At 43.7% G+C, this 27,074-nt stretch overlaps 1 protein-coding gene across 14 annotated transcripts in view; it reads left to right on the top strand.

The window, feature by feature from the left end:
• MAP2 (microtubule associated protein 2) overlaps window positions 1–27,074 on the top strand; it is a 200,299-nt gene that overhangs the window by 153,855 nt on the left and 19,370 nt on the right. For 5 of the 14 annotated variants that reach the window (XM_083154434.1, XM_083154429.1, XM_083154431.1 and 2 more), the window contains 6 exons: window positions 1,535–1,648; window positions 8,286–8,363; window positions 10,518–10,748; window positions 19,826–23,194; window positions 25,002–25,208; window positions 25,398–25,532. In XM_083154434.1, coding sequence (XP_083010560.1) covers window positions 1,535–1,648; window positions 8,286–8,363; window positions 10,518–10,748; window positions 19,826–23,194; window positions 25,002–25,208; window positions 25,398–25,532 — 4,134 coding nt within the window. The remainder of the gene's footprint in view (window positions 1–1,534; window positions 1,649–8,285; window positions 8,364–10,517; window positions 10,749–19,825; window positions 23,195–25,001; window positions 25,209–25,397; window positions 25,533–27,074) is intronic. The other 9 variants (XM_083154432.1, XM_083154433.1, XM_083154436.1 and 6 more) reach the window with 9 other exon arrangements.

Raw genomic sequence — 27,074 nt, 5'->3', positions numbered from 1 at the left:
TTACATTATACAGGTCGAGTATCCCGTATCCGAATATCCGTTATCCAAATTATTCCGAAATACGGACATTCCAGAAAGTGAAAAAAAATTTTTTTTTTTGCTAAAAACTCACTGGGGACATTTGTAACAGCATCACTGGGGACATGATATGTAACTGGCACTATATATGTGCAAGACAATGATTGCTTGGCATTCAAATTCAGTGCTGAGATAGTACACACATTTTGTTTCACGTTTTGAAACCTTGTTTTTTGAACAATTAAAATATATTTGTGTGTATTTTATGTGGTAATAAAATATATTTGTGTGTATATTATGTGTTTATACAGCATAAATGCAAGATACTTCAAAATACATCATTGAAATATTAAAATATTCCGAAATACGGAATAATCCGTTATCCAAAAATCTCCTGGTCCCGAGCATTTTGGATAAGGGATACTCAACCTGTATAGGAAATATAGTCTTTTCTAACGCAACATTTTTTTTATTTGAATTTATATAACAAATGGGAGCAATGCAGGAATTTTTAGCGGATATTTTGAACATCTCTCACGGAGATGTTGGCACTCAAAGGGTTAAAAACGTCAATATGCCAAAAGTGAAATTTTTTTTAGGCGGCTGTCAACATGGGTCAACAGGGATACCGTATAAGTGTACTGCACGGGGGGGGGGGGGGTCATTTAAATATTTCACTATGACAAAGTAATATAAAGAATTTGTAAGGACTATGTTAACACCCTCATGAGTTCCGCACCTATATAGTGTAACATGCAATGGGGCAGATTTATCAAAGCTTGAAGAGAGTTTATGTACCAACCAATCAGTTCCCAGCTGTCATTTTTCAATCCAGTCTGACACTGTACATGGCAGTTAGGAGCTGGTTGGTGTTTTATGTAATTCCACTTTATGTGATACTTTATTATCATGATACCTGGCTGCAATGGGATACAGTAGTATGCAGTATGGATGGTGGGAGTTTGTATATTCTCCCCGTGGTTGCGTGGGTTTCCTCTGGGTACTCCGGTTTCCTCCCACAATCCCAAAAAATATACTGGTAGGTTAATTGGCTCCCAACAAATAATAACCCTAGTGTGTGCGTGTACATGGGCAGACTAGATGGGCTAAATGGTTCTTAACCGCCATCACATTCTGGGGGAAATATACTAAGAGGAGAATTAGACTTCACATGTGATGTTGCTATGGGCAACCAATCAGATCCTGTCTACTATCTTCTAGAGGGTGCTAAATAAGTAGATTCTGATTGGTTGCCCATAGCAACAACACATGTGAAGTCTGATTCCCATCTTAGTAAATGTCCCTGTCTACGTTTCTATGCATTTTCTCTTAAGATTCCATGTGCTATAATAATTTAGCCTGGTTAGTGATCCTACCCCCAGACCAATTGTCAAATTAGTGACTTCTCTCCTAGTACTGTCCATGATAAATTTGAGTTCTGCAAATCCCCTGCCCTCCCATATTAACATCTGTATTGTTTGCTTGTCTTGTTTTGCCCCAATTGACGCTGCGGCAGAGGAGGTATCTGCGCGAATAGTCCAAGTAGTAACTGCAGACGCTGTAGCCGTCCTGAGAGGTGAACAGGAGAAAGGAGTCCAGCTCACCATCCCGTCAGGAGATCTGCCTTTAGGTAACGCAGGGTGTAGTGGGGGATGTGAGTGTGGTCTGTGTAGTGCAACAGATTCCCTGTGTCTGGCACACAAAGGAATGGTTACATTAGTTCTGATTGTTATCCTAAAACCATTGAGTGTGTGCCCATTTACCATCACTCCCTTTAGTTTATAGAATAATTGGAAGAAATCGCTTTGATACATCAGTTTGCTAGATGCGTGTCATTGTTAATATTCTCTGTGTGTGCTTGAGCTGTGCTGATTACTGTAAGGCCAACACTTTAAATTAAATATTGTTGACATTATCCAGAAACCATTGGATACTTGGCAATCATTAACATCCTGCTGTCTAGGGACTCTGCTCCTCCTACTGAACTGCTAGGCAGAGACAACGGGTACGGATCATGGGGTCCTCAGTAGTTAGACTGACAGTGTCTATTTCGAACCCAGAAGGTCGGCATGCACAAGAGTGATGTGGAAAAAGGTCGACACTAGCAAAGTACGGACATGAAAGGGTCAACATGGGGTTTTCACAGTTTTTTGGGTTCAATTTATACATTTGACTCCCAATTAATTCAACTTGCCCCCTCGCATGGCGAGCAAAGCGACCCCTTCTGAAGTTTAGGCTAGGTGCCTCGCTCCACTGTTCCCCGCAAACTTGACTGTTCCCACACGTAGTCCAGGCTTGTCTACCCTTCCGGAATGGCCGGGAGGCTCCCGGAATTCGGGTCCCCCTCCCGGCCCCCGGGATGGTGGGCAAGTCTCCCACATCAGCCACGCTGTCCCCCTCAGCCCCCCTTCCCCGCTGCGCTACATAGCGATATTCGCGGTCCGCGGCGAGGGACAGGGCTAAAATGATGTGAATTGCGTAATTTTGCGCCATTTTAGCCCTGCCCCCAATCCGCGGACCCGCGAATTGTCTCATTTGCCTGCTATGGGGGCGGGGCTTGGTGACGTTCACCTCATTCCTCCCCCTGACATGCTGCAGTCTGGATCATAAAGTAGGCAAGTATGATGTAGTCACCGCAGGCATTTCTGTGTGTGGGCCATAAAATGTGTGGCATAATGTGTAATAGGAATTGTGGTGTGTGGCATAATGTGTAACGGGCATTATGGTTTGTGTGGCATAATGTGTAAGAGGCATTACTATGAAAAGGAAAAATGCCAAAACATACTCCATGTTACCTAGCTACACTAAGGACTTTCTATTGATAACTACAAGCTAGTGTGTTGCTATGGGCAACTTCACCTGTCCTCTTTGAATGTTTGCTACATCTCCCCTTTGCTTATTTTTAAATGAGTAAATAGACTTTGGATAACTGCATAGGAGACAACCTGGTCTTCTTCGCTATGTACAATCCCGCTGTGACATGTTCCTTTGTACTTATTAGTGTCTCCGTGACAAGGACAGATCAGACGCACTGCAGCGTATTCAGTAACTGTTGCGTTGGGCTATTTGCTTAGTAGAAACCCTTTGAAGGGTACCTTTACCCCACTCAGTGGCACAGGATCCAGACAATCGCGGAGCGGAACACGCAGAGAAAATTACACTCAAACTATTTGTTCTCTGTAGGAAAGAAAGTCCAGAAAGGGCTAAGAGGATGGTTGTGTATTCTGTGTGTGTAATGAATGATGATAGCCTGGAGGGGGGGGGGGGGGGGGGGATTTAATTGGTAAAACAAATATATTTGTAGTCTGCAAACGTAGTAATAGTAATAGTAGTTTACAAATGTGTGTGTATATATATATATATATATATATATATATATATACACACATATATGCATGGGTAATGTCCGGCACTCCTGTATGGAGTAAACAGATTGCTGACCTGGTGCCCTCCAGCCTGGGCCAAAATGGTCCTTTGTATGCAGTGGAAATCAGGCGTCACTCCCGGATTTGTAGGCAAAAAAAAGTGATCCCTGAGGACAGGCTGTGTGTTGCCCGAAACATGTCGGATTGATAAATCACTTTTTTTTGCTTACAAATCCGGGAGTGCCGCCTGATTTCCACTGTGTATATATATATATATATATATATATATATATATATATATATATATATATATATATATACAGGTTGAGTATCCCTTATCCAAAATGCTCAGGACCAGAAGAATTTTGGTTAACGAATTATTCTGTATTTCGGAATATTTTTATATTTCAATGAGGTATCTTGAGGTATCTTGCATTTATGTTGTACAAACACACCAGACACATGAAATGCACACAAATATATTGTATTTGTGCATAAAACAAGGTTTCAAAATAAGAAACAAAGTTTGTGTACTATCTCAGATACTGAATTTGAATGCCAAGCAATCATTTTCTTGCAGATTTTTAGTGCCAGTTACATATCATGTCCTCAGTAGCGCCAGTTACATATCATGTCCTCAGTAGTGCCAGTTACATATCATGTCCTCAGTACTGCCAGTTACATATCATGTCCTGAGTAGTGCCAGTTACATATCATGTCCTCAGTAGTGCCAGTTACATATCATGTCCCCAGTAGTGCCAGTTACATATCATGTCCTCAGTAGTGCCAGTTACATATCAGGCCCCCAGTAGTGCCAGTTACATATCAGGCCCCCAGTAGTGCCAGTACAGATGTCCCCAGTAGTGCCAGTTACATATCAGGCCCCCAGTAGTGCCAGTTACATATCATGTCCTCAGTAGTGCCAGTTACATATCATGTCCCCAGTAGTGCCAGTTACATATCATGTCCTCAGTAGTGCCAGTTACATATCATGTCCTCAGTAGTGCCAGTTACATATCAGGCCCCCAGTAGTGCCAGTACAGATGTCCCAGTAGCGCTTTTAGCAACAACAAAAAACGATATAGGTTTGGAATGGCCCAGAATTTTCAAATATTATAGTATAGCATTAAGGCAGTGGGGGCCGCAAATTAAATAGAGTGGCAAATAGAATACCGATTAATAAAAGGTACAAGTTAGCAAAGCCTAGCTTTTTTTTTATATCATAATACAATAACAGTGGCAGATAGAATGATAGTTGGCAATGCCCAGGACATCTAATGGAAAAGAGAGACCCATATGAAATAGCAGCCTAGGATAGATAGTATTGGCCCTGATTCTGGTGTAATCGCTCCCCTGCGCGTTCGCAACTGCGCATGTGCATCAACATTGATGTGCCTGTGAAGCCATTTGGGGGTGGGTGGGGGGCATGGGGCGGTGGGCTGTCGTTGCACCCATTCCCATAAAAATTTGCCCGTGATGTGGGTGCGGGGTGGGCAACTGACGTCAGCAGATGCTTCCTGTACACGGGCTGTAGAAATCATTCGATGGTTGGCGACCATCGAATGATTTTTCCCCAACACGCAAGGCTGCGAATGGGTGTTTATGATTGTGTATGCAGGCGGGGAAATTGGCGTGCAAAGGGGAGGCATTCGTGCGGGCACCGGGCGCAGTTTAGAGGACCCGCAAAGCTTTGTGGGTCAACCAGAATCACCCTCATTAGCTCTTTGAGTGCCAACACTCTGTAAGCGATGTGCGAGATAATCAGCTATACGCCGGCGTCTCTCACATTTGTTATATAAATTCAAATAAAAAATGTGTACAAAAAGTTTATATTTCTTACATAAGGTCGTTATGATGAATAAAAAAGTTCATTTGGCAATTTTCACGCCAATTTAGAAAAAATTCACTCGGCACTCAAAGGGTTAAATGTTTCAGGTTGGGATAACCTTGCATTTCTTAATAATCACGGTGAGAGAGGATGGCATTTCCCTTACGCCTGTCCACCCACGCCTATGTCGTAGATTAAACAAGGTATGTCACTTTTCTTCTGCCTGAGACTTTATTCCTTGGATGACCTTTCCTACCAGAAGCAGCAGTCCTGCCATGTTCCTGATTCACAGATGAGTCTCTGACAACAGCAATAAAGCTGTGTACAGTAAAGTCGCTGGAAAATAAATCATATGACAAACCAAACTATGGTTTAGCTGCCACCTCCACAAGGACAGAGCATAGGAAATTGCCTACTACTAAATATATTTTATTTTTGCGAATTGAATATTGTAACAAACTAGTTTTATAGCCCCATGACGACTTCTTCAATGTACTTTCACTTTGAGCTGTGACCGTTTTTTCATTCGCTTTGAGCTGTGACCGTTTTTAGCCCACAAACTCACCACCCCATCCCCCAGTCCCTATCTGCTCCTACCTCCAAGCTCTGTCTTCACAGCTCCCTCTCTCTGTATCCAGAACATTTCAAACAGATCAGTGTCCCTGCAAAAATTGCTTTCACTTTCTGTTATGACATCTTTTGGCGGCCTCTAGTGGTCAGTGGTGGTACTTCACCTCATAGAGGTGAGGAGAGTTAGCCTTTTATATATAGAGAGATTTTTTTAATATATATTGTTTTCTGCTGTTTGTTTTCAACACTGCATTGATACCCATTTAGCTCTGGCATGGTAAATCGATCAATTAATCTAATCTACTTTGCAATTAGGAAAATAATTGAGGTTATCAACAGTGGCTTCAACTACGGTGACAGGCAAAAGCAAATATTCCAATGATTAATTGATAATATTCAATATTCGCCTATATTAATAAACTATTGCCCCTTTCACACTGCACTTGTTAAACAGTATATTGCCATTTTTTTCCCATGTTAAAACACTTAAGGCTGCAGTGGGAAAGCGCCAAAGTTGATTTACCGGTTAAAGATAACACACAGGAGTCCTACACGTTTCAGAGCCGGTTTTTATGCAGTGAGAATGGCTCTGAAACGGGATTTAGTAAAAACAACAGATTACAGACCTGTGATAGGCTGTCCCCTGCATTCTGCCTTGAAACATGTTCAGGGGATTAAACGGGTTGACTAATGTGAATGGTACTTAAACGGTATTTAAAACAGTAATCTACTGCAATTTTAAGGCTCAGACCCGTTTTAAATACCGTTTAAAAATACCGGTTTTCAAAACGTTTTGGCAATGTGAAAGCGGTATACAGTATGTAGACAAAACTGATAGGACACTGACAGCACATAGATCCGTGAGATGTTACTGACGTTGGTACTTTGTAAGTGCACCACATGCAGTGAGTATTGCAGGCCCACTTCTTGGCAAACTGTCCACGAGTTTCTGGACAACAGTAGGCGTATGTGCTGCCATTACGCCTAGGGTACAGTGACTGTGACACTGAAGAAGGTGGAGTCAGCCTAGAACGCACCTGTTCATCCAATTTATCCCAAAGACTCTCATTGGGGGTTAAGATCTGGACCCTGGGTTACCGAATATACTGTAAAACCAGCATAACACCACCACCACCGTCATACTGTATCTTCTGTACACTAGAGTACCAGATGTTCCGTCAATCGCAAACCCAAACAAATTCATTGGTTCCTGAATCGTTTATAGCTTTTTTTTTATTGTGCCGCGGCATCCAATCGTGTAGGGCGTCTATTGTGCTCTCTGATGACTTTTTTAATAGAAAATTATGCATTTATTTTAACATTTTATAATGCTGTATTTTATACTTCTTTTAAATCTCTTCTCCGGGGTAAGCCGGGATAGGAGCCACTTCAGGGGGTGGGGCAACACTGTCATTAGGCCCCGCCACCAACACAGTTCAGGGTGGAGTTAAATTACACTAACCAGTCATTAAGCCCTGCCCCCTTCTCACAGCCACCATGTTTGCAAGTGATTATTACACAATTCTGCCCTCTTCACTGAAAGAGGGCAGGATGCGGGAGAGAACCGCCTACTCTTCCAGGGCTGTGGGGGCTCCCCAAAAATCAGCCGCCATCCGGGAGGTTAGGCATGTATGCTGTATTTATGTTGCTATATGATTGATTAAATGTAACCACACATACTTGTTTAAAAATGAATCAATGCTTCCATGGAAACTAACAGACATTGATGCCATGCTGATTGCAATTATGTTTTATTAATAGTAAATGCCTATCAGATGCCACTTATGCTGCGTTCTCAATGCTGCCCCTGCAAACTCCCGGGTTTGCTGCCCCTGCAAACTCCCGGGTTTTTGTTCCCATGCATTCATACTGCACCTTAGACCTGGGAAATTCCCGTGTCTACCCTGTTCACACTGCTTCCCCTGGTATGCCTGCCATCAAGTGTGTGGCATCTAAGAGCTGCTTTGATTGGATGTTTAAAAAGTATATTTGATTGGCTGTTTAAAAAGCAGCTTTGATCAATGCGATGAACTTGCTCTTTTGCATTTTGTGAGAAAAACCCGGGTCTAGCCTGTTCACACTGCCATACACCTGTGTATTACCCAGGAAAAACCCTGCAAAAACCTGTGTGTAATTCCCGGGGCATAACACCCGGGAATTTCACAAAGACCCTTTCACATAGAGACGCGACATGGGAAATTTCCGCTTGCCCCGGAAAATGCCCGGGTTTTTGCGGCAATGAGAACGGGGTATTACTTGTATAGTGCTAAAATGTAAACAGGTCAATTCATTCACAGTTTTACAGCCCATGGTGTTATATAAACTAGCCATAAAACAGTGGAATGCACAATATATAAATACAGAACGACATTGGAGTGTGGAACCTTTTAGAACCCATTTGTGGCCGCTACTTACTGTTATGCGGGCACAGTGGGTAATGCACCTTCTCCTGGTAAATGATTTCCCTTTTATTAATCTGCATTTTTATTTGCTTTATATTCTAGCTGTGGAAGACACGACCAACCTACCGCCGTCCCCTCCCCCTTCACCAGCGTCAGAACAGATGGGAACGGTGGAGGAAGGTAAGGTGTTCTAATGAGATAAGTTCTTTGTGAATGTAGGGTACACAATACAAATGATGATGCGTGGAGCCATCTAGTAAAGGTTCGAGACACCCTGCTTGTCTTTCATCCACACTGGTGCTGGTGTTACTAAGCATCCCCCAACATCCATCTCCATGACATATACTCATCTTGTGTACTCACTGCTGCCATTAGACTTTAGAGGGCAGTGGATTTGGACACGGGTAGTGACCTATCAGTTGCAAGGTTTTACATCGGGCGGGGCAATGCGGAGCGGCATTGGGGGGTGGAGGAGGGGGCAGAACTTGGAGCTGACAATGTCTCCATGCACAGACTTCTCCATAGTGTGAATGGGACCCAGGTCCCTCGACCCTGGGTACCCATTCACACTGCTAAGCAACCCGGGTCAAACTCCGGATTAACCCTTCTTACAACCCGGATCGGAATGCTGGGTTGCTTGACCCAGGTTATACAGTAGGTTTTGGTGCTTTCACTCCGCACCGAAGATGCGGTGTGAAAGGGGTATAATTATTCCCCTTTCACATCACAAAAATAACCCGGGTCGACCTGGGTCTCTGAAAGGGTCTTTATATTTCCTGGGTCAAACGATCTGGCATTCCGACCCGAGGTAAAAGAAGGGATACATTGCTTGCATGGCGCTCTGCTGCACCGTCCAGTCTCCGTCTTTTGTGTGGAGCAAAACATTGCAACTTCCAGGTCGTTCCCGGGAAGGGCCTGTGTTCCAAATCGCTGTGTTTCAAATCCGGCGTTTGTGATGTGAAAGGAGTATTAGGGGTTTATTACAGTATTGAAATTTTAAGGGAGGGCTTTGTTTGATTTAGGGTAGTATTAGTGCTAGAGATAGATTTAAGGTTGGTTTGGATTATTTTATCTATAGGATTTGGAAATTAGTTCCTATAATTATAATTTGTAATCGCCACCTACAGTATCACGGAGATAAGAAATGGAGTATCGTGGGAGATTACCAAGAAAATCGCATGCAGGGGCCAAGAGCCCATCTCTGCCAGGTTTTCCAGGTCACATGTCATGTTTTTCAGGTCACCTGGCAGGTGCACTGTCTATCCCCAACAGTCATATTTTAAAAATCTACAGGTGACCCCGAAAACATGGCCTGTGTGGGGTCCCGAGGACTAAGTTTCAGAACCTGTGCTATAACCTTATTTCTCTTATTATATAAAACAGAGTAGCCATGTATTTTAGTAGCCTTCAAATGTTACTTAATGAAAATGAGGGCCGAATATTGAATGAAACTTAGGGGTTTCTTAGTGACTTTGTTATTTGGCGGAACCTGCCATAGATGTTATACCTACCCGAATAGTTTGGATGCCGTAAAATAATTACACAGTATCTTATCTGCAGTAAATACACTTAATTCGATATTTGCACCATTCCCATGAACGAGCCATTGCCCAAACTCATTCTACATTGCTTTCTGCTAGTGCCGTACATAAAATGTCAGAAAGCACGCCCCTTTATTCTCTTCAGCGGTCGCCAAACCCCCACCTCCGAGTGGTATAATCAGTCATTTACGCATTTGTCTGTAAACAAAAACGGAAATGCTTCCATCAAAATCATCCGCGTCCCATTGGAAATGTTCCCAGGCTAAACATCTTTTGTTTGTCCTGCTTAATGAGGAATTAACGTTATGGAATGTTTTGAAAACAGTCTTACGTTTCCTTTAATGGACATTGTTTCTCTTTAAGTGGACAAAAACTTGGTGTAGTGATGTACGATATGGGCTTGGTTCTGAGTCGAAGGCAAGTCCAAGAGTGGACACATCCCATGGATAGACTGAGGTTCCAAGAGGAAGAGTTGGCTTCATGGGTGGTAGGACCTCAATTCCCTTGCAATGGCCGCTTCTGGGTGGCAGCTAGGTGGCTACCGTAGAAGAGCTCTCTTCTTAGACATGAGTGGGAGAGTAACTCTGGTTGCCACGACCAATTGGAACGAGCGCCTACTTTGCGTACGACTCAGAACCAGGCGCTCTGTTTCTGAAAATCTACTATGGCTAGCGCATCAAGCACACCATCCCTTACATAACTCTCCTGTGACTTGTCTTGTCTGTTCTCTTCATGTCACCTTGTTTTTCATCCCTTCCCACCCCGACCCCCACCCCACCACCCCCCCTCCAAGAAGAAAGAGTTAAGGGTCTCGAACCTGAGAAAGAAGAGGAAACAGCTCAGGGGGGAGAAACCAGGTCACCTGAGCCCTCCATCATGGGGCTCAGCAATGTCCAATCAGATCCATGCTCTGACGACGCACAACACCAGGAAGAAAGTGTTGTGTGCGAAATAAGTGATGGCGCAAATGTTGCAGGAAGTGGAGAACCTTCTGCCGTTGTTTTGCCTTCCTTACCAGAGGAAGGTGTGTTCTGTGTATACTACTGTGCATGAAGCTTCTTCCCCAAGCCAACCTTAAGCGCTAACCGAGGCTGTTCCATTTTCGTGTTGTCATTATAATTGGCTTTGCCGTTCTTGCTAAGCTGACTGCAATCTGTTATGTGTCACAGACGGACGGTGCCGTTTCCTACCTCAATAGCCGACCTGCAGGTTACTGTGCCATGATACAATAATGCTTTGCCGCTAAGCTGTTGCTTCATGTTAGTCCTCTTCTGCCATGTTAGACGTGTTTGCCAGTCACATTGCTGATAACTGTATACCTCTCTGATTTATTTTTTGTTGTACTCATTTATTTTACGACTTAAATTATTGTTTCTCTTCATGTAGCTGCTCGGTTTATAAACTTGATTTTTTTTTTTTTATTATTATTATGTCTCATTTGTTTCATTTATGTTTTTTTGTTTTTGCTTTTCTGATCTTCATTTTGTCTTTTCTTCTCAACAACTGCTGTTTTCTTCTTCTTTGTAGCATGTCGTTTTTCCATCCATCGCCGGCTGCGGCTGCCCATTGCAAGCTATGTCGGCAATCTATTTCCCGCCTTGATAATTGTGTATATTTTACTGTTTTCTTTTCCTTTTTGTGTGTGTGTGTGTGTGTGTGTTGCAGCTACAAATGTGCGAAGTTGAATATTTGCACTTGTATAGACACGGACCTAAATATTACAGTATAACAAAAACATTTCCAGCTGTGCTGATAGGGGCTGGGAGCAGATAAAATAATGCACCAAGGAATCCCGGAGAACCTAATAGACTCATAGGGGTAAAGTTACTAAGATGGGCGTTCTATTGAAGATGGTCTGTTGCTATGGGCAACATCCAATCCTCAATAGAACTCCCTTATCAAATTTACCGTACAGTTGGGACCGTTAATGAACTATGTTTCAGGCAGCAGTACAAAGAAAAGGTTCAGGTGTCACTAAGGTGGAGATTTATCAAACATTCTGAAGGGGACAAGTGGAGGTGTTGTCCATAGCAATGGCGACTCAGGGTCGGTGACACAAAGTGCAGCAAAGTAACTGAAAAGGGGGGGTGGCTTCACACAAATGGGTGTGGCTTTGCGGAGCCCAGCTAAGATCACTGAAGGGATAGGGATGGCCATCATTGTGTTCGCCATCGATGGCGACATTACAGATGGTCATCGACGGTAGCATAACATGTACTAGATGACCAAAGTTTGATGTTTCAAACTATCAATGGTCATCTATTTTCTCTGGCTGACTGGCGTGAAGGCCAATCAAAGCCTGGGGCGGGGCTTATAAGGTGTCCGGGGTGTGGCTATGCTCTGCGTCCTGGCACCTTAGTGGGGGGGGGGGGGGGAGTAGTTATGCTGTACCACTTGGTTCTCCCCCATCAATGGCTAAACTATTCAACATCGGCCATAAACCATCGATAATTTTGAATCATCAATGGTCGATGGTCATACCTATAAAGGGGCATAGATTCGTGGGTGAATTCTCCAATGACCTCACTCTGAGGAGACTCTTCCAGCACTGCTGGCTCCTTCACAGTGACAGGAGCCAATTGCTGCAGAGTAATGTCCTACTTCAGAACCTAGCTCCTATCACTATAAAAGACTTGGCATTTTGGTGTCACCCCCTGGAGGGGTGGCACCCAGGAGCGACCTGCACCCCTCTTGTGAAAATGAGATCCTAATTATCATTTGTTTAGTACAGTCTATAAAAAGATAGCTGTAATCTCATTGGTTGTTATATACAAGATGTACACTTGTCCCCTATAGAAGGTTTGATCTCTCTTCCCTTTAGCTTGTTAAGTTTATCTGTAAAAATATTAGTAAATATTAGTAAATAATACAAGTTATGTTTCTGTATTTCAGCTCTCAAAAAAATACTATTTAAATAGTCCAATCATAAAATTAGCTGCCGCTCCTTCTGTGATTCCTTCCAGGTCCATTCAACACGGTCACAATGCCTAATAACAACAGAGTGCGCCAGTTACTGAGCTGATTCCGAGATGGGCACAGTTATAGTCACAATTTTGCCACATCCATGACAGTGTTATTTTGATGCCATAACCAATCCTCTTCCTACTGAGACACCCACCAGCTATGGCGCTAATATACATTGTGTGTATTGAGACGCACCTTTGCTCACATCATTGAAAACTGCACTAGCCTGATGAAGCGATTGGCACCTCTCTGTGTGTGCGCAATTTCATTCTGCGTCTTTTGAGCGATAACCGTCAGGACGGCTCAGATGCACGGGCAGACTGAAAACAGCTGCTTGCGTCCTACATCTCCGCTGTGTCCATCTCTGAATCAGACCCATTGTGATCTCAATTTGAATATGCCCACAATTCAGGCTTATGTAAACTCACCCGTGTTCTAGACTGAACCATCAAGTTCGCTAGCTTAGTTGTCCATCATTGGAGTCCATCATGAGAAAAGAATCACATTGTGTGGCCTTCCACTCTGTGGTGATGTACTGGGACCTAGCTGTGCCATATTTGGAACAATTGGTGGATAGTTTGGTGACAACTTGGATAGTGCGCCTTGTAGGGTGACCAACTCATCCCTTTAATCCGGGACACATATTAATTACACAGGTTCTGTGGCAGTTTAAAACCAGGTGAAATGGAGTCTTGAGGTGTGGCAGTTTAAAACAGGTGAAAGCCAGCCACAGAACCTGTGTAATTAATATGTGTCCCGGATTAAAGGGATGAGTTGGTCACCATAGCGCCGGGTGATTTTCCCTAACATGAAGGCTAGTTCAGATCAGGCTGATTATTGTGAGCCAGCGGCGTAGCTCCGTTTTGGGCGCCCCCCCCGCCGCCCATTCAAACCCCCCAATCCCCCGCAGCCTTACCTTTCGCGCTGGTCCCGGCGGCTCCGTTCTTCTGCTGAGGACCACCACAAAATGGCCGCCCCCATACAGCAGACAGTTTCAGAGAACTGTGTGCTATATGGGGGCGGCCATTTTGTGGTGGTCCTCAGCAAAAGAACGGAGCCGCCGGGACCAGCGAAATAGGTAAGCCTGCGGGGGATTGGGGGGAGGTGTAACTATAGCACCGCAGCCCCCCGGCGCCCCCATATGCACAGCAACCCCCACCCACCCCCCGCGGTGGCGGGGCTGCGGTGCTGTAGTTACGCCAGTGTTGTGAGCATATTCCAAATTAGGGGCACAATGGGGGTTATTGTTGATCACTCGCAAAGGCACAATCACTCTCTAATGGACAAAAGCTTGCACTCTAGGTGGGGCAGATGTTATATGTGCAGAGAGAATTAGATTTGGGTGGGGTTTGTACTTTAAACTGATATCTATATTGCAGTGTAAAATAAAGCAGTCAGTATTTACCCTGCACAGAAACAATAAAACACCCAAATGTCACTCTCTCTGCACATGTTACATCTGCCCCACCTGCAATGCATATGGTCAGCAGCCATATACGGGCGAGGCTTGATGTATCGCATGGAGCAGTCAGATCTGTGCAATCCTTCTCTGTGTAACAATAATAAAAATGGCGTGGGGTCCCCCTTCCCGAGCACAACCAGCCCTGAGCTCATTAAGCTGGTCCCAGAAATACAGGGGGGGGGGGGGGATCAAATGGGGTCCCCCTTTGTTTCTATAACCAGCGTAGGCTCCAGCATGTGGGGAGGCTTGCTGGGCCTTGTAGTTCTACTATAAAACCCAATATCTATTTTTAACACTTTAATATAAGCCAGGGTTTCCGACTTTTGGTATCTCCTCTCCGGGAGAAGCCCTGAGAGGAGACTTTCAGCAAGAGTTCAGGGGGGCGGGGCTTGAGTGTGACATAATAAAGCCCCGCCCCCATGCTGGAAAATGACCCTGTTTGCCTATCTCTGCGGAGGGGGCGGGGCTAAATGACGTGATTATGACACTTTAGCCTCGCCCCCTCCCGGAGATCGGCAAATCAGGTTAGCTAAATGCCGCATTCAGGGGTGGAGGAAGCCACAAACAAGGGGGGCGAGCGGGGGTCCCCCAGAATCCGGGAGGGTTGCTCACCTTTCCGGCCATTTCAGGAGAGTAGGCAACCCTGATAGTGTTCTAGACTGGTTACTAATGCCATTCAGTGTGCTGGGGGAAACCATGTATTGTTACTAACCCTGATTTAAGCCCAGCTCGGGTGTCCCCTGGAGGGGGGAGACCCCTTTATTGTGGGGGTCCCCACTCCTCCACGGACCCGTCCTGGCCTAATCACAAAGAGTGTTTTGGCTCTGAGAACTAATATAAATTGATTTCCCCGGCTGTAGTATGGCTCTGCTGGCTGCTGGAGCCCGGTGCTAGTTTCCGAAATACAGGGGACCCCTGCTCCTTTTGTCCCCCCGTATTTTGGGAACCAGGACCGGGCCAAGAGGATGGTACTGGTTATAGAAATACGGGGGGACCCCATTTGGTTTTCCCCTGTATTTCTGCAACCAGGACCGGCTCAATGAGCCTGGGGCTAGTTACACTTGGGAGGGGAGGACCCCCCATAATTATTTATTTCATTTTCCTATTTTTTACACAGAGAAGCATCACACCGCTCCGACCGATCCGTGCAGGCTTCAGCCAAATAAGCCTTTCCAGTTGTATTTTCTGCTGAATTCCAGGCCGAATTCAGCAGTACCCATGCTAGTAAATGGGCACACCACCATCGTACTCATGCCCATATACAGCCAAGTTCTACCAATGGTATATTCATTCATACACCAGAATTCGGCTGAGCTTGCTGTATTTGTATAAATATGGGGTACTCTTTACCTAGAAGGGCGCCCATCGCGGGCATCGCATGTACCAAAAAATCGCATGCGATGCGACCGACGCGATTACCGCGATTTCCCATAGGGAACAATGTTAAATGTCCCAATTGACCCGATTTTCCATAGGGAACAATGTTAAAAGGCCCACAGAGGCCAAATAGGCACCCTGAAGTGTGAAATGGCCCCCCCCAATTGTTAACGCCTCCCCACGATCAACGTCAACCCGAAGCGTGGCGAGCGCAGCGAGCCCGCGAGGGGCGGCGGTACGCGTCCTCCGACCTTTTCATACCCCCACTATCCACGTCGGCGGGGAGTTGAGAATAGAAAGTGTGGCGAGCGCAGCGAGCCACCGAGCCCGAAGCGTGGCGAGCGCAGCGAGCCCCGCGAGGGGACGCGGACACCTGTGAAGCCCGCGAGGGGACGTGTATACCTGTGAAGGTGTCCGCGTCCCCTCGCGGGGCTTGCTGCGCTCGCCACGCTTCGGGCTCTTTCTATTCTCAACTCCACGCCGACGTGGATAGTGGGGGTATGAAAAGGTCGTAGGACGCGTACCGCTGCGCTCGCCACGCTTCGGGTTGACGTTGATCGTGGGGTGGCGTTAACAATTGGGGGGGCCATTTTACACTTCAGGGTGCCTATTTTGCCTCTGTGGGCCATTTAACATTGTTCCCTATGGAAAATCGGGTCAATTGGGACATTTAACATTGTTCCCTATGGGAAATCGCGGTAATCGCGTCGGTCGCATCGCATTATATTTTTTGGTCGCATGCGATGCGACCGACGCGATTTTTTTACCTTACGATGCCCACGGTCAAAATCGTGGGCGCCCTTCTAGGTAAAGAGTACCAAATATGGCAAATCAGACGAATTCAGCTGATAGCAAATTAGCAGATGCTAATTTATCGGCTGTATGTGACATCGAATGGGTAGGAATACGTGCATTCGTACCCATCCGGTCTTAGTAAATTTCCCCCACTATTGCTTTAAACTGGGACGCCCATGGATTACACAGGTTCCGTGGCTGATTATAAGCAGCTGAATCGCGACTTGAAGTCAGCCAGCCACAAAACCTGTGTAATTCATAAGAGATGAATTAGCTGCTTATCGGTGAAACTTTCAGCTGGGTGATTACCCCTAATGTGCCAGGACGTAGAAGCATCACCTGCTGCCACATTTGGTGTCAATAAAACGTCTCTCAGCAGGTTACATAATATAGCTTACAGTATGTTGATAATGTCTGTATTCAGTTTGCAATGTGTTTTACTAATGCAGTGTAACCTGGTTAATAATGATGGAGTTTGAACTATTTGTACTAATTTGCAGTAAATATTCACTGTTCATACTGTATGAATCAGATTTTTTTTACTTTTTTTTTTAAGTCAGTTTCCATTTCTCTTACTGGGAAGAGTAAATATAATTATTTGTAATAAATAATTTTCAATTATAATATCAGTTTAATAAATCATGCACAAATGAGTTGTCTTCTTTGAGGCAATCACCTTCTCGAATTATCCCCGCTTTCCCACAGATACACATGCATCAGTGGAGATTCACTGTTTCCGCATTTAGGGCCTTATTCAGATCGAGATCTGCACATTTTACATCTGCCCCACCTGCAGTGCACATGGTTTTGTCCATCTAAGAAGGATTTTGTCAGAAAGAATGAACCAAAATAAGGCCCCATGTGCACTGCAGGTGGGGCAGATGTAACATGTATAGAGAGAGTTAAATTTGGGCGTGGTGTATTGAAACTGAAATCTAAATTGCAGTGTAAAAATAATGCAGCCAGTATTTACCCTGCACAGAAACAAAATAACTCACACAAATCTAACTCTCTCTGCACATGTTACATCTGCCCCACCTGCAGTGCACATGGTTTTGCCCATTTTCCAAACAAATTTGTACTGAGCTCAGATCTGAATAAGGCCCTTAGTGGATAAAAGTGGCAATGACTGACCCATTCCTTTGCATTACGGCAGTGGTTCTCAACTTTGGTCCTCAAACACCCCCCTAACAGTTCAGGTTTTCCAGGTCAACCGGCAGGTGCACAGGGGCACTCATTCCTCACTGACACATTTTGAAAAAACCCACAGGTGGAGCTAATTATTTCACTTGTGAGTCTGTGTGAAGAGACCTGGAAATCACGCACTGTTGGGGACCGAGGTTGGGAACCACTGCATTATGGCACCAGAACAGTGTATGTACAGTAAATGATGTACCTGATTGGATGGCCAAGGCCTCTGGCCAATCGGATATCACATTCACTTCCTTATTCCAGTACCAGCTGGTTTGTCATTTCTAAAAACATTTACAATCAATTCTGAACCCTTTCATTGGTGATCCAACCAAAGTGCAGCCTGCGAAGTGCCTAACATCTGTGCAAGGTTTGTCATCAAGCGGACAACTCATTCAGACCAGAGTAGTTCAGCTAAGATCAAAAACTCCCACTGATTAAAATGCCCCTGTGTACATAATCCATGATTCAGATTTGTAAGTAAAGCAAAAAACCCAAGTAACTTAGGGTAATTTTACTAAGACGGGAGTTCTATTGAAGATATGATGTTGGTCATAGCAACCAATCAGATTCTACTGTTTAATTTATTTACATACCCTCCAACATTTCCATCTAAAAAATCGGTACAGGGGTGTGGCCATGGTTAAAAGGGGGCGTGGCCTTCACCATTTTACTTTGGACTACATGTGCCAATTTCTTTATGAGGCCCATTTTAATATAAATCCTGCACTGGCTGTTCCTACCTCATCAGCTTTGCGGGGTCTGGCCATAAAATCGCCGACTGTCCCCGCTGTCGGGTTCTCCATGCTGCGGCACGTCCATGCTGTGGTGACGTCACGCAGCCCCGGAGGTGGCGGCTTGTGCTATTGCGGCCGGGACTTGTGGTCTCTGGACAGCCGACATCCTCCAACCACAGTCTCTCCCTGAGCAGCAGGGGAAGGCAAGCCTGTCACAGCCCTCCGCTGTGCACCCTGGGAGATGTAGTCCTGGCCGGCTGCTTCTCCATGCTCTCTGGGGAGCAGTCGGCAGTGTAATAAACTACATCTCCCAGAATCCCTCAGGCAGCTAAAGCTGATGTTAACAAAAACCGGTACATTCGGTACAGTTTATTTTACAGACCGTAAAAAAAAACGGTACTGTACCGGCTAAAACGGTACAGTTGGAGGGTATGTATTTAGCACCCGCTAAAACAGTGGTAGCCAACCCTAGCCCTCGAAAGCTACCAACAGTTGACATTTTCCAGACAACCTAGCTGCTGCACAGCTGCACTCATTAATCACTGACACATTTTAAAAGATACACAGATGGAGCTAATTAGCTCACTTGTGATTCTGTGAGGAGACCTGCAAAACATGCGCTGTTGGTAGCTCTCGAGGACTAGTGTTGGCTACCCCAGCTCTAGAAGATACGAGATAGAATTTGATTGGTTGCTACGGGCAACATCCCATCTTCAATAAAACTCCCATCTCAGTAAATGTATCCCTATGTGTCTGGAATAAACCATGTTGCTATGCAAGGAGAGCAAAACACATATTTTTTTCTGTGCATGGTAAATAATGTCTGCTTTTGCATGTAGCCCACGAATATTAACTTTATTTTCAAACTGGCATTTAGATTTCAGTTTGAACACGGCATGCCGTCGTTATTTCGACAGCGTCTAGGTCAACAAGCATTAGGTTGAACACTATTGGTCGACAGGCCATAGGTTGGCACATGCAAAAGGTCAACATGTAAAAAGTTGACATAAAAATGTCGCCATGAGTTTTTCATGAATTGATCCAAAAACTACAACAACAACTTTGCCATCCCAGTGGGCATAGAGGGATAATAATATAGTGTGCCAAGCATGGCGAATGAATGAATCCTTGTCCACTTATGTTGACATAAACAATAAAAAAAATGAAAAAACTCATGTCGACCACCCAAATCTAACTCTCTCTGCACATGTGCAACATGGCTCTGTCCAGTCTTCATTTTTGCATTGCATGCAAATCAGGGTCAAGCCGATTGTACAGATTTTTCCCAAATATTTTTTTTTTTTTGCAATAATCAAGGATTTTCATCAGGTAAGAGAAAGCTCTGGTCAATAATACATTAATATATACTATTATATGTAATATAATATCTAGTAGCAATCAGGTTACAATGTTTTGGTTTCCTGCTTCTATACGACATGTTATGCTGTTTTACATACGTATCAGTTGTAGTCATTTATGCTTTGCTGCAATTCATTGGCAATGGTTTAATTTACTATATTGTACCTGTAATAATAGCGATCAATATGTTATGAAAAAGAAATCAAACTGCTTTAGATTTACTTTCAGCCTCGAAGATGGGGGCACAAGGACAGTTGGATTCTCTCCATTTCTCTGTGGAAGCCGTAGACACTGTTAAAGATACTCCATCAAGTAAGATCGGGGAGGAATCAAAGCAAGATATGAAGAAATCGGAGAAGGAAGATGAGAAATTACCTTCGGCGCTGCAAATGCCTAGTGACAACACAATGTTTGAGTCTCCGCATGTGTACTCATTTTCTGTCGAGCCGTGCACCCCGACGTCTCCGGAAGCGGACAAGGCTGACTTTTGCCAGGATACAGCTCAAACAAGCATTGTTAATGAAAGCCTACTCTCTACTTTCCCTTCGAGTCAAAGTGAAAGTCCTGTGCCACTGTCCACTGCGTTCGATAAAGGGCAGGCTGCCAAAGATGAACTTTCTTCACATACCTCATTACCAGTTACGGATCCATTTGACAAAGACATTACCAGTGCAGCCAAGGCAGATGTCTCGGATATTCCCAAAGATAGTTCAGGTGACAGTTATCAGAGCCACCTGGCTCAGCCTGAGGTAGGACCAAGTAAAATGTTGAAACAAGACGAGCCCCCAAGTTCAGAGGTGGCTGATAAACTTTCTGGTAAGCATGTTGAGGGTAAAGGCAATGGACATTCCACGTCTGATGTACCACACACATCACCTGAAACTGATACCATGTTGACAGAGGAAGAAGCTATGAGTAGCAAAACTGGTGACCATGCAGAGCAACTCAAAGACTTTGGCAGTAAAGAGTATGGCAAGGATGGCATCGCTAGTGAAAAACGAGAGGCACAACTTATCAGTAGCAGAGACACATTTGAAATACTTGATAGAAAAGACATTGAACCTGAATCTCCTGTAGAGGTTGTTTCACCAGAATCTAAGGCTGATATCAAAGATCTAGGTGATCATAAAACTAAACTGGATGAAGATAAGTCTGGAATGTCAACATATTTTGAAACATCCGCCTTGAAAGAAGAAGCATTGCAAGGTAATGTACAACAAAGCAGTGACTACTATGAGCTGACTGATGTCAAAGAACCCTCACACGAGGCCTGCTCCACCACTCATGCAGCCAAAAGTGAGGAGGATGAAGAGGACAGTGAGGTAATACCAATTGTGAAAGGAAAGGTCAGTGCCTCTGTTCCCAAAGTAGGGTACAGCATGTTGACCTCGGGAAGAGTGCACTCCAGTGTGGCTTCCGGGGATCGTCTGTTTACGATTGATCCAAATATCTATTCAGACAAATCTGAGTTCCTTAGTAAAAATAAAGATGATCTAACTTTAAGCCGCAGTCTAGGACTTGGTGGAAGATCTGCCATTGAGCAGAGAAGTATGTCTATTAATCTCCCCATGTCTTGTCTTGACTCCATAGCACTAGGATTCAGTTATGCCCGTGCCCATGATCTCTCTCCTCTAGCAACTGATATTTTGTCTAACACAAGTGGAAGCTTGGATGAAGGAGATGAGGCTGACTTACCAGCCACCACCCCATCGCTAGAAAAAGCCCCTTCATTTCCAGAAGAAGCAGAACATGAAGAAGAGGAGGAGGAAGAAGAGGAGGACAACATCATCGAGCCAGAGAAAGACAATGGGAAAGAAAGGTTTGAATTAGAGCCATTATGTGAGTCCCAGTACCAAGCTAAAGAGTACTACAAAAATGGTACAATTATGGCACCTGACTTGCCAGAAATGTTAGATTTAACTGGATCGCGAGCCAGATTAGATTCTGGAAGTGCAGACTCTGATGCTGTTAGAAGAAAGTCTTCAACCTCCGAAATAATCATTGATGAAAGTAATGTGATCCAACATGAATCTATTAGTGAAGGTAGCAATCTCCTTTTAAAGACAGATAGCCAGCAAGAAGAATTGGGTTATTGTGTTTTCAATAAGTACACTGTTCCTTTGCCATCCCCTGTGCAAGACAGTGAGAGTAGTGGGATGTCTTCCCTTTATGAAGGACATGCTGTAGATCCATCCATCATTGAGGTAAAACTTGCAGCAGCCGAGAAACTTGAAAAAGAAAGACAGGGATCAACAAGTGATTCTGTAGTTACGGGTTGGGAGTCAGAGCTGGAGAAAAAAGTTAGTGAGAGTAAGCTTGACCCTTTGATAGAAAAAGTTCAGGAACAGGTTGATATAAAAGAAACTCTAGTAACCACAGAGCAGAAACCACAAGTGGAGGAACCTGGTTTGGAAGAATCAAAAGAGAGACCCTTCTCAGAGAAGAGAGATGAAAAATGTAGCGATGAACATTCTAATTTATCAGTACAAGATGCCAAAGAAGCTACCCCTGAACCAACCCCAGTTTCTGTTCCGAATATAACTACAACAGAGACATCTGAACTTCCAAAGTTATCTACTGAGGAAACACTCGACCAAGTGGTTATTGAACTCTCAAAAGATAAGACACAGTTACAAAATGATTCTCAACAAGGAACAGACATTGGAGATCAAGAAACTAAAACTTCTGATTCCAGTATGGTCAAAGTAGATTCTGATGAAGATGCTGCCCTCTTGAAAGATGGCTCCAAGCTTTCTGAAATGGATTTGAAAGAAAAGGGTGCAAAACCTGATTTAGTCCATCAAGAAGCTGTTGATAAAGAAGAATCCTATGAATCGAGTGGAGAGCCTGAGCAGGCTCAAGAATCATCACAGGAAAAGTCCAAGGCTGTGTCCTCGGTGGATATACAGAAACTGGGGGCTGAAGACATTAGTTCACAGATCACTCGTGAGCAAACAGATGGTGTTGTTACTCAAACACAGGACATAAAGGAAAAGGAGGCAGAAGAAGCACAAAAGGAAAATATCGGAGAACTTAAAGAAGAACAACCAGTTGAAGCAGTTATGGTGGAAGAAATTGAGCAGAAGACAACTCAGCCTATTGTCGAAGATTCTGATAAAGAGGAGCATGAGGTACAGGCAGTCGAGGAATGCAGCAAAGACATAACACAAGAAACACCACAGAAGATTGAGGTTGAACCTGGCAAAGAAGAGGCACAGTCTGTGGAAGAAGCTACAGGTATTATTGAGTCCGTAGTCACAGTTGAAGAGGATTTTATTCAGGTGGTACAAACAACTATAGATGAGGGTGAACTGGTTGCTCAAAATGTGCGGTTTGCACCATCTCAAATGACTGAAGCAGAAGAAAAGCCTTCAACAGAAGGAGAAGAAGTTGAACAAGAAGAAGAAGAAGAAGAGGTAATTGAAGAAGCGTCTAATGAAGAGCCAAGAGAAGGGTCACCTTGTATGCCAGCTTCTCCAGAAGCCGAAACAGACTACAAGACAGAGACCCAGGATGATTACAAAGATGAAACCACCATTGATGATTCTGTGTTGGATACAGACAGCATCTGGGTGGATACACAAGGTGGGTCACATTTTTTTTACTCTTTACCAAGTGCCTCAATAGTATCAGTAGTCCGAAGCTTTCCGATATACTATACATTCACTTCCATAATGTGCACACAACGGATAGACTAAAAAGATATCCAACATTTTATTTTGCACGTTTTAACTTCACATAAACTTTTTTGTAGTTTGTTACTTTGTGCAAATCTTTTATAACCGGGCTTCGCTAATTTACCTTCGTCAATTTTGCACCTGTATTTCACTTGTATATAAGTGCTTCCTATAGTACCTTGAGATACATATGATTTTTTTCAAAAAGTAATACCATTTTTGTAGCAATAAAAGTCTAAGGAGGCTTATTAAATACAGTAAGTGCTAAATAGAAATATACCCAACAATCCAAGTACTTGAACACATTACTACATGGTCACTTGCACATGCCCTAATAAATATTACTACTGGATTTGTTTATGAGCCCTTAAAAGATCTAGACTAGTGGTTCCCAAACATTTTTAAATCTCTGGGCCCAATAGTATCATAATTTTTTTATAGGCAACCTTAGTCCAAAAGTTTTGTATTGATAAATTAAAATAAATATTTTAATGCAAGTAAATTGTCACCCTTAGGAAAAGTTATTTGGTGGTGGACCTACTTGCCTACATATTTAATGATTGTCAGTACCCAGCACTGGATTTGCTATTACTTTGGTCATAAATAATTTGTTTTGCTCCTGGACCACCAACTGAAGCACCCCAGGGTGTCTAGACATACAGTTTGGGAACCACTCATCTAGACACAAATAGCCCAGGTGTGAATCCAAAATCTGATATTATTTCCTCATTATTTTGGAATCACATCTGCTATAAGTGAGAGATCAGGACTTATTTAATTGTGTATACAGCTTATATTATTAAACACATTCTTCTCATTGTCTGAGATGATAACGACTACATGATTATAATTCTGCTAGGGGGGAAAATATCAAACTTGAGAAACCCACTAAATTATCAAACATTTTTGTAGGAGCCTGTATAAATCAAGATACATCAACTCACGTTGATTTGTACATTGTAGCTATACTGGAAATAAAATATAAACATAGGGGGAGATGTATCAAGCATTCTAAAGAGTGGGGAAGTGGATAACCGGGATGTCCACTTCCCCCCTCTTTGGGAGGGTTGATCCATTTCTCCAAAAGTTACAAGAAAATGCAGGATTAAAGTTTATACAAGTATTTACATTTTTATACCTCTAATATACCGTTTAGAATAGGGGTAGCTAAATCAAGTATTCTAGAGCTAACGGCTAATGTTGTCCACATCTCCTCAAACAATCATAAGTGAAGTAATTATCTTCACCTGTAGATCTCTTAAAATGTGTTAGTGAGTAATGAATATACCTGTGCCACAGCTAGATGGAGGTTCACGTTGAGGTTACGTCCTAACCTCACATGGAATTCCACCATGCTGTAGGAAAAGAGTGATCATTTTTGTTTGCACCACTATGCGGTACCAGCAAACACCTCTACCAGTGGGGTTTTACTGCCATAATAACCACCTACTGTATGAGCACAGCCACATAGGGTGAAAGGTTCCAACACAACCTTGACTTTAACTGAATCCTTCCCTTATTCCTATTGATAGATGTTACATGGTATTTCCACTGTAAACTTTTTGGTACCCATGTGACATTCATGTTCAGAGATCTCAGTATAGAGTATTTGTGGACCACTGGTGTATGAAGGTTCCACCACAAGCCTTGGGTGTCAGGGTCTTCTGCGACCACTTATATCTCTGCTGCTCTCCTAATTCTGTTTTCTTGTACAGACGATGACAGGAGCATCATGACTGAAGCAATAGAACCTATCCCCAAGGAGGAGAAAGTAGAACGAGAGGTACAGAGGGCTCCTGTTGAAAGACATAGAAAAGAGAAGCCTTTCAAAGCTGCCCGAGGACGTATTTCCACCCCAGAGAGAAGGATTACTAAAAGAGAACCTAGTGCAACCTCCAGGGACGAAGTGAGAAGGAAAAAAGGTCCATCACTTATTCATCATATATATCCAAGTAAAGCTTGGTGGCACATCCAGGGCACCTAAATATGTTCCTCCTTAGAGTATGCCAAATGGTTTAACGATGATAACCTATGTTGTAACTCCCCTGACCATATGCTTTCTCTCTCTTTCTCTCTCTCTCTCTTTTTTTCTTATTTTCCCCTATATATAGCAATTCTTAAGAAAGCTGAAATTGGTAAAAAACCTGAGGCTCAGGCCCACTCTCCCTCCAGAAAAGTTATTTTAAAACCCGCGGTCAAGCAGTCTAGACCGGCCCAACTGTCCTGCGTGAGGAGAAAGCCGGCAGGTGACTGCTCTGTTCAGTTTTTTTGCAAATGTGGCTGGCAAACATGATTTTGGTTGGTTTCCATGTTGAGTTGCTTGTAGATTTCATCCTTGTTTATTCCTTTTTATTGCGTTCCAGACTTCCATGACAATGAATCTCCCATGTCAAAGCCTTTGCATTTTATTTTACTTTTGTGTTTTTGCTTCTTGTTTATTTTTCTATTTGTTTGTTGATTTATGGATTCTTGTTCATTTCTTTGCAGAACTCATGATCACATTCGCTTGCGAGAACCATAAGCGTGCATTGGTTGTATCTTGGCATAGTGACTTAGTGCTTTCTTAGAAGTTTGTATATCCATGTCTCTGTTCTGGTGGAAACTCCATGATCGATTGAAACCATGGTACACATTTCCATTGATTTGCCTCCGTCTCATACATTAACCGCATCAACTCTAACTCTTACCTTGGTTACTGCAGAGGTCAGGAAGCTCTCAGTGTCTTCAGCAATTAATGATCAGCTTGTAAATAATGCATGTGTATGTCATCGCAACATTTTACTAAGTAGGGCGGCTTGGAAAGGTTTTCAGTATGTAGACCGCATCTAGGCAACCTGTGGATCACAGATTCTGTTAAACTATAACGATCGGTGAGTAGCACTTGCTGATTCAGGGCTTGCAGGAGATGTTCCTTCATGTAGCTGAGATCCCAGTACTGCAACCGACGTTCAAACTGGGATTCAAGACCATTCCCCGCAAGTGGCCAGCTTGGTACGCTCCAGCATACTCAGCTGGACCACGGATGCGGAGGTTGCGAAGCAAGGAATTGTAACTGGTAACTTGCAGACCCCTAGCTTACCCCTCCCTGAAAGGAATGACACGCCCCTGTTTCTGGGAACACAGTCCTCTCCCTTCCCCAACCCTTCAACACTGATGAGTGTCAATCAGGCAGAGGGGAAGTGCGGGCAAGATCGCAAGGCCCTTTCTACGCTTGCCTAAGATTGACCATGAGCAGTCACAGGTTCCCCATAATTGGGCGTCAGGCCCTCAGAATAATAATAATAGGGGTTATTGCTTAACAACAACCTGGAGATACATCATGCGGTATAGACTATGGCTTATTTTAACTCCATGATTCACTGTTTTATCACTTTCCTAGATGCAATTGCAGCAGTCAGAGTTGACCTTTAGACGATGGGATATATTTAAGGTGTCCATGCAAACTGTACTCAGTTAAATCCAAAATGAGATAGCAAAATTGGGCCATCTTGGATTTAACTGATCACAGTTTAGAAGAGTGTAAGCCAAGGAAGACCATTCATTCTGACCAGAACCTGAAAAGTTGTTTAGACAATAGACACATAACACTGATATCATGGTTCAGTCACAACCCATTGTAGGCATTCAACCTTAACACCAAACTGAAGATCTTTGCGATTTGGCTATGCATTAGCCTGTGTATGGTCATTTCTTCTGTGAATGGGCAACTTTAGTGATAGAGAACATCAGTTTGTGTCCAAGGTAGACATCTCTACACTATTGTAGCTGTATTTGCTACAGCTTATGGG

This window comes from Crinia signifera, chromosome 7 (assembly GCF_055691185.1).
Source record: "Crinia signifera chromosome 7, ASM5569118v1, whole genome shotgun sequence".
Taxonomy (NCBI): Eukaryota; Metazoa; Chordata; class Amphibia; order Anura; family Myobatrachidae; genus Crinia; species Crinia signifera.
This window is presented reverse-complemented; position numbering and strand designations above follow the sequence as displayed.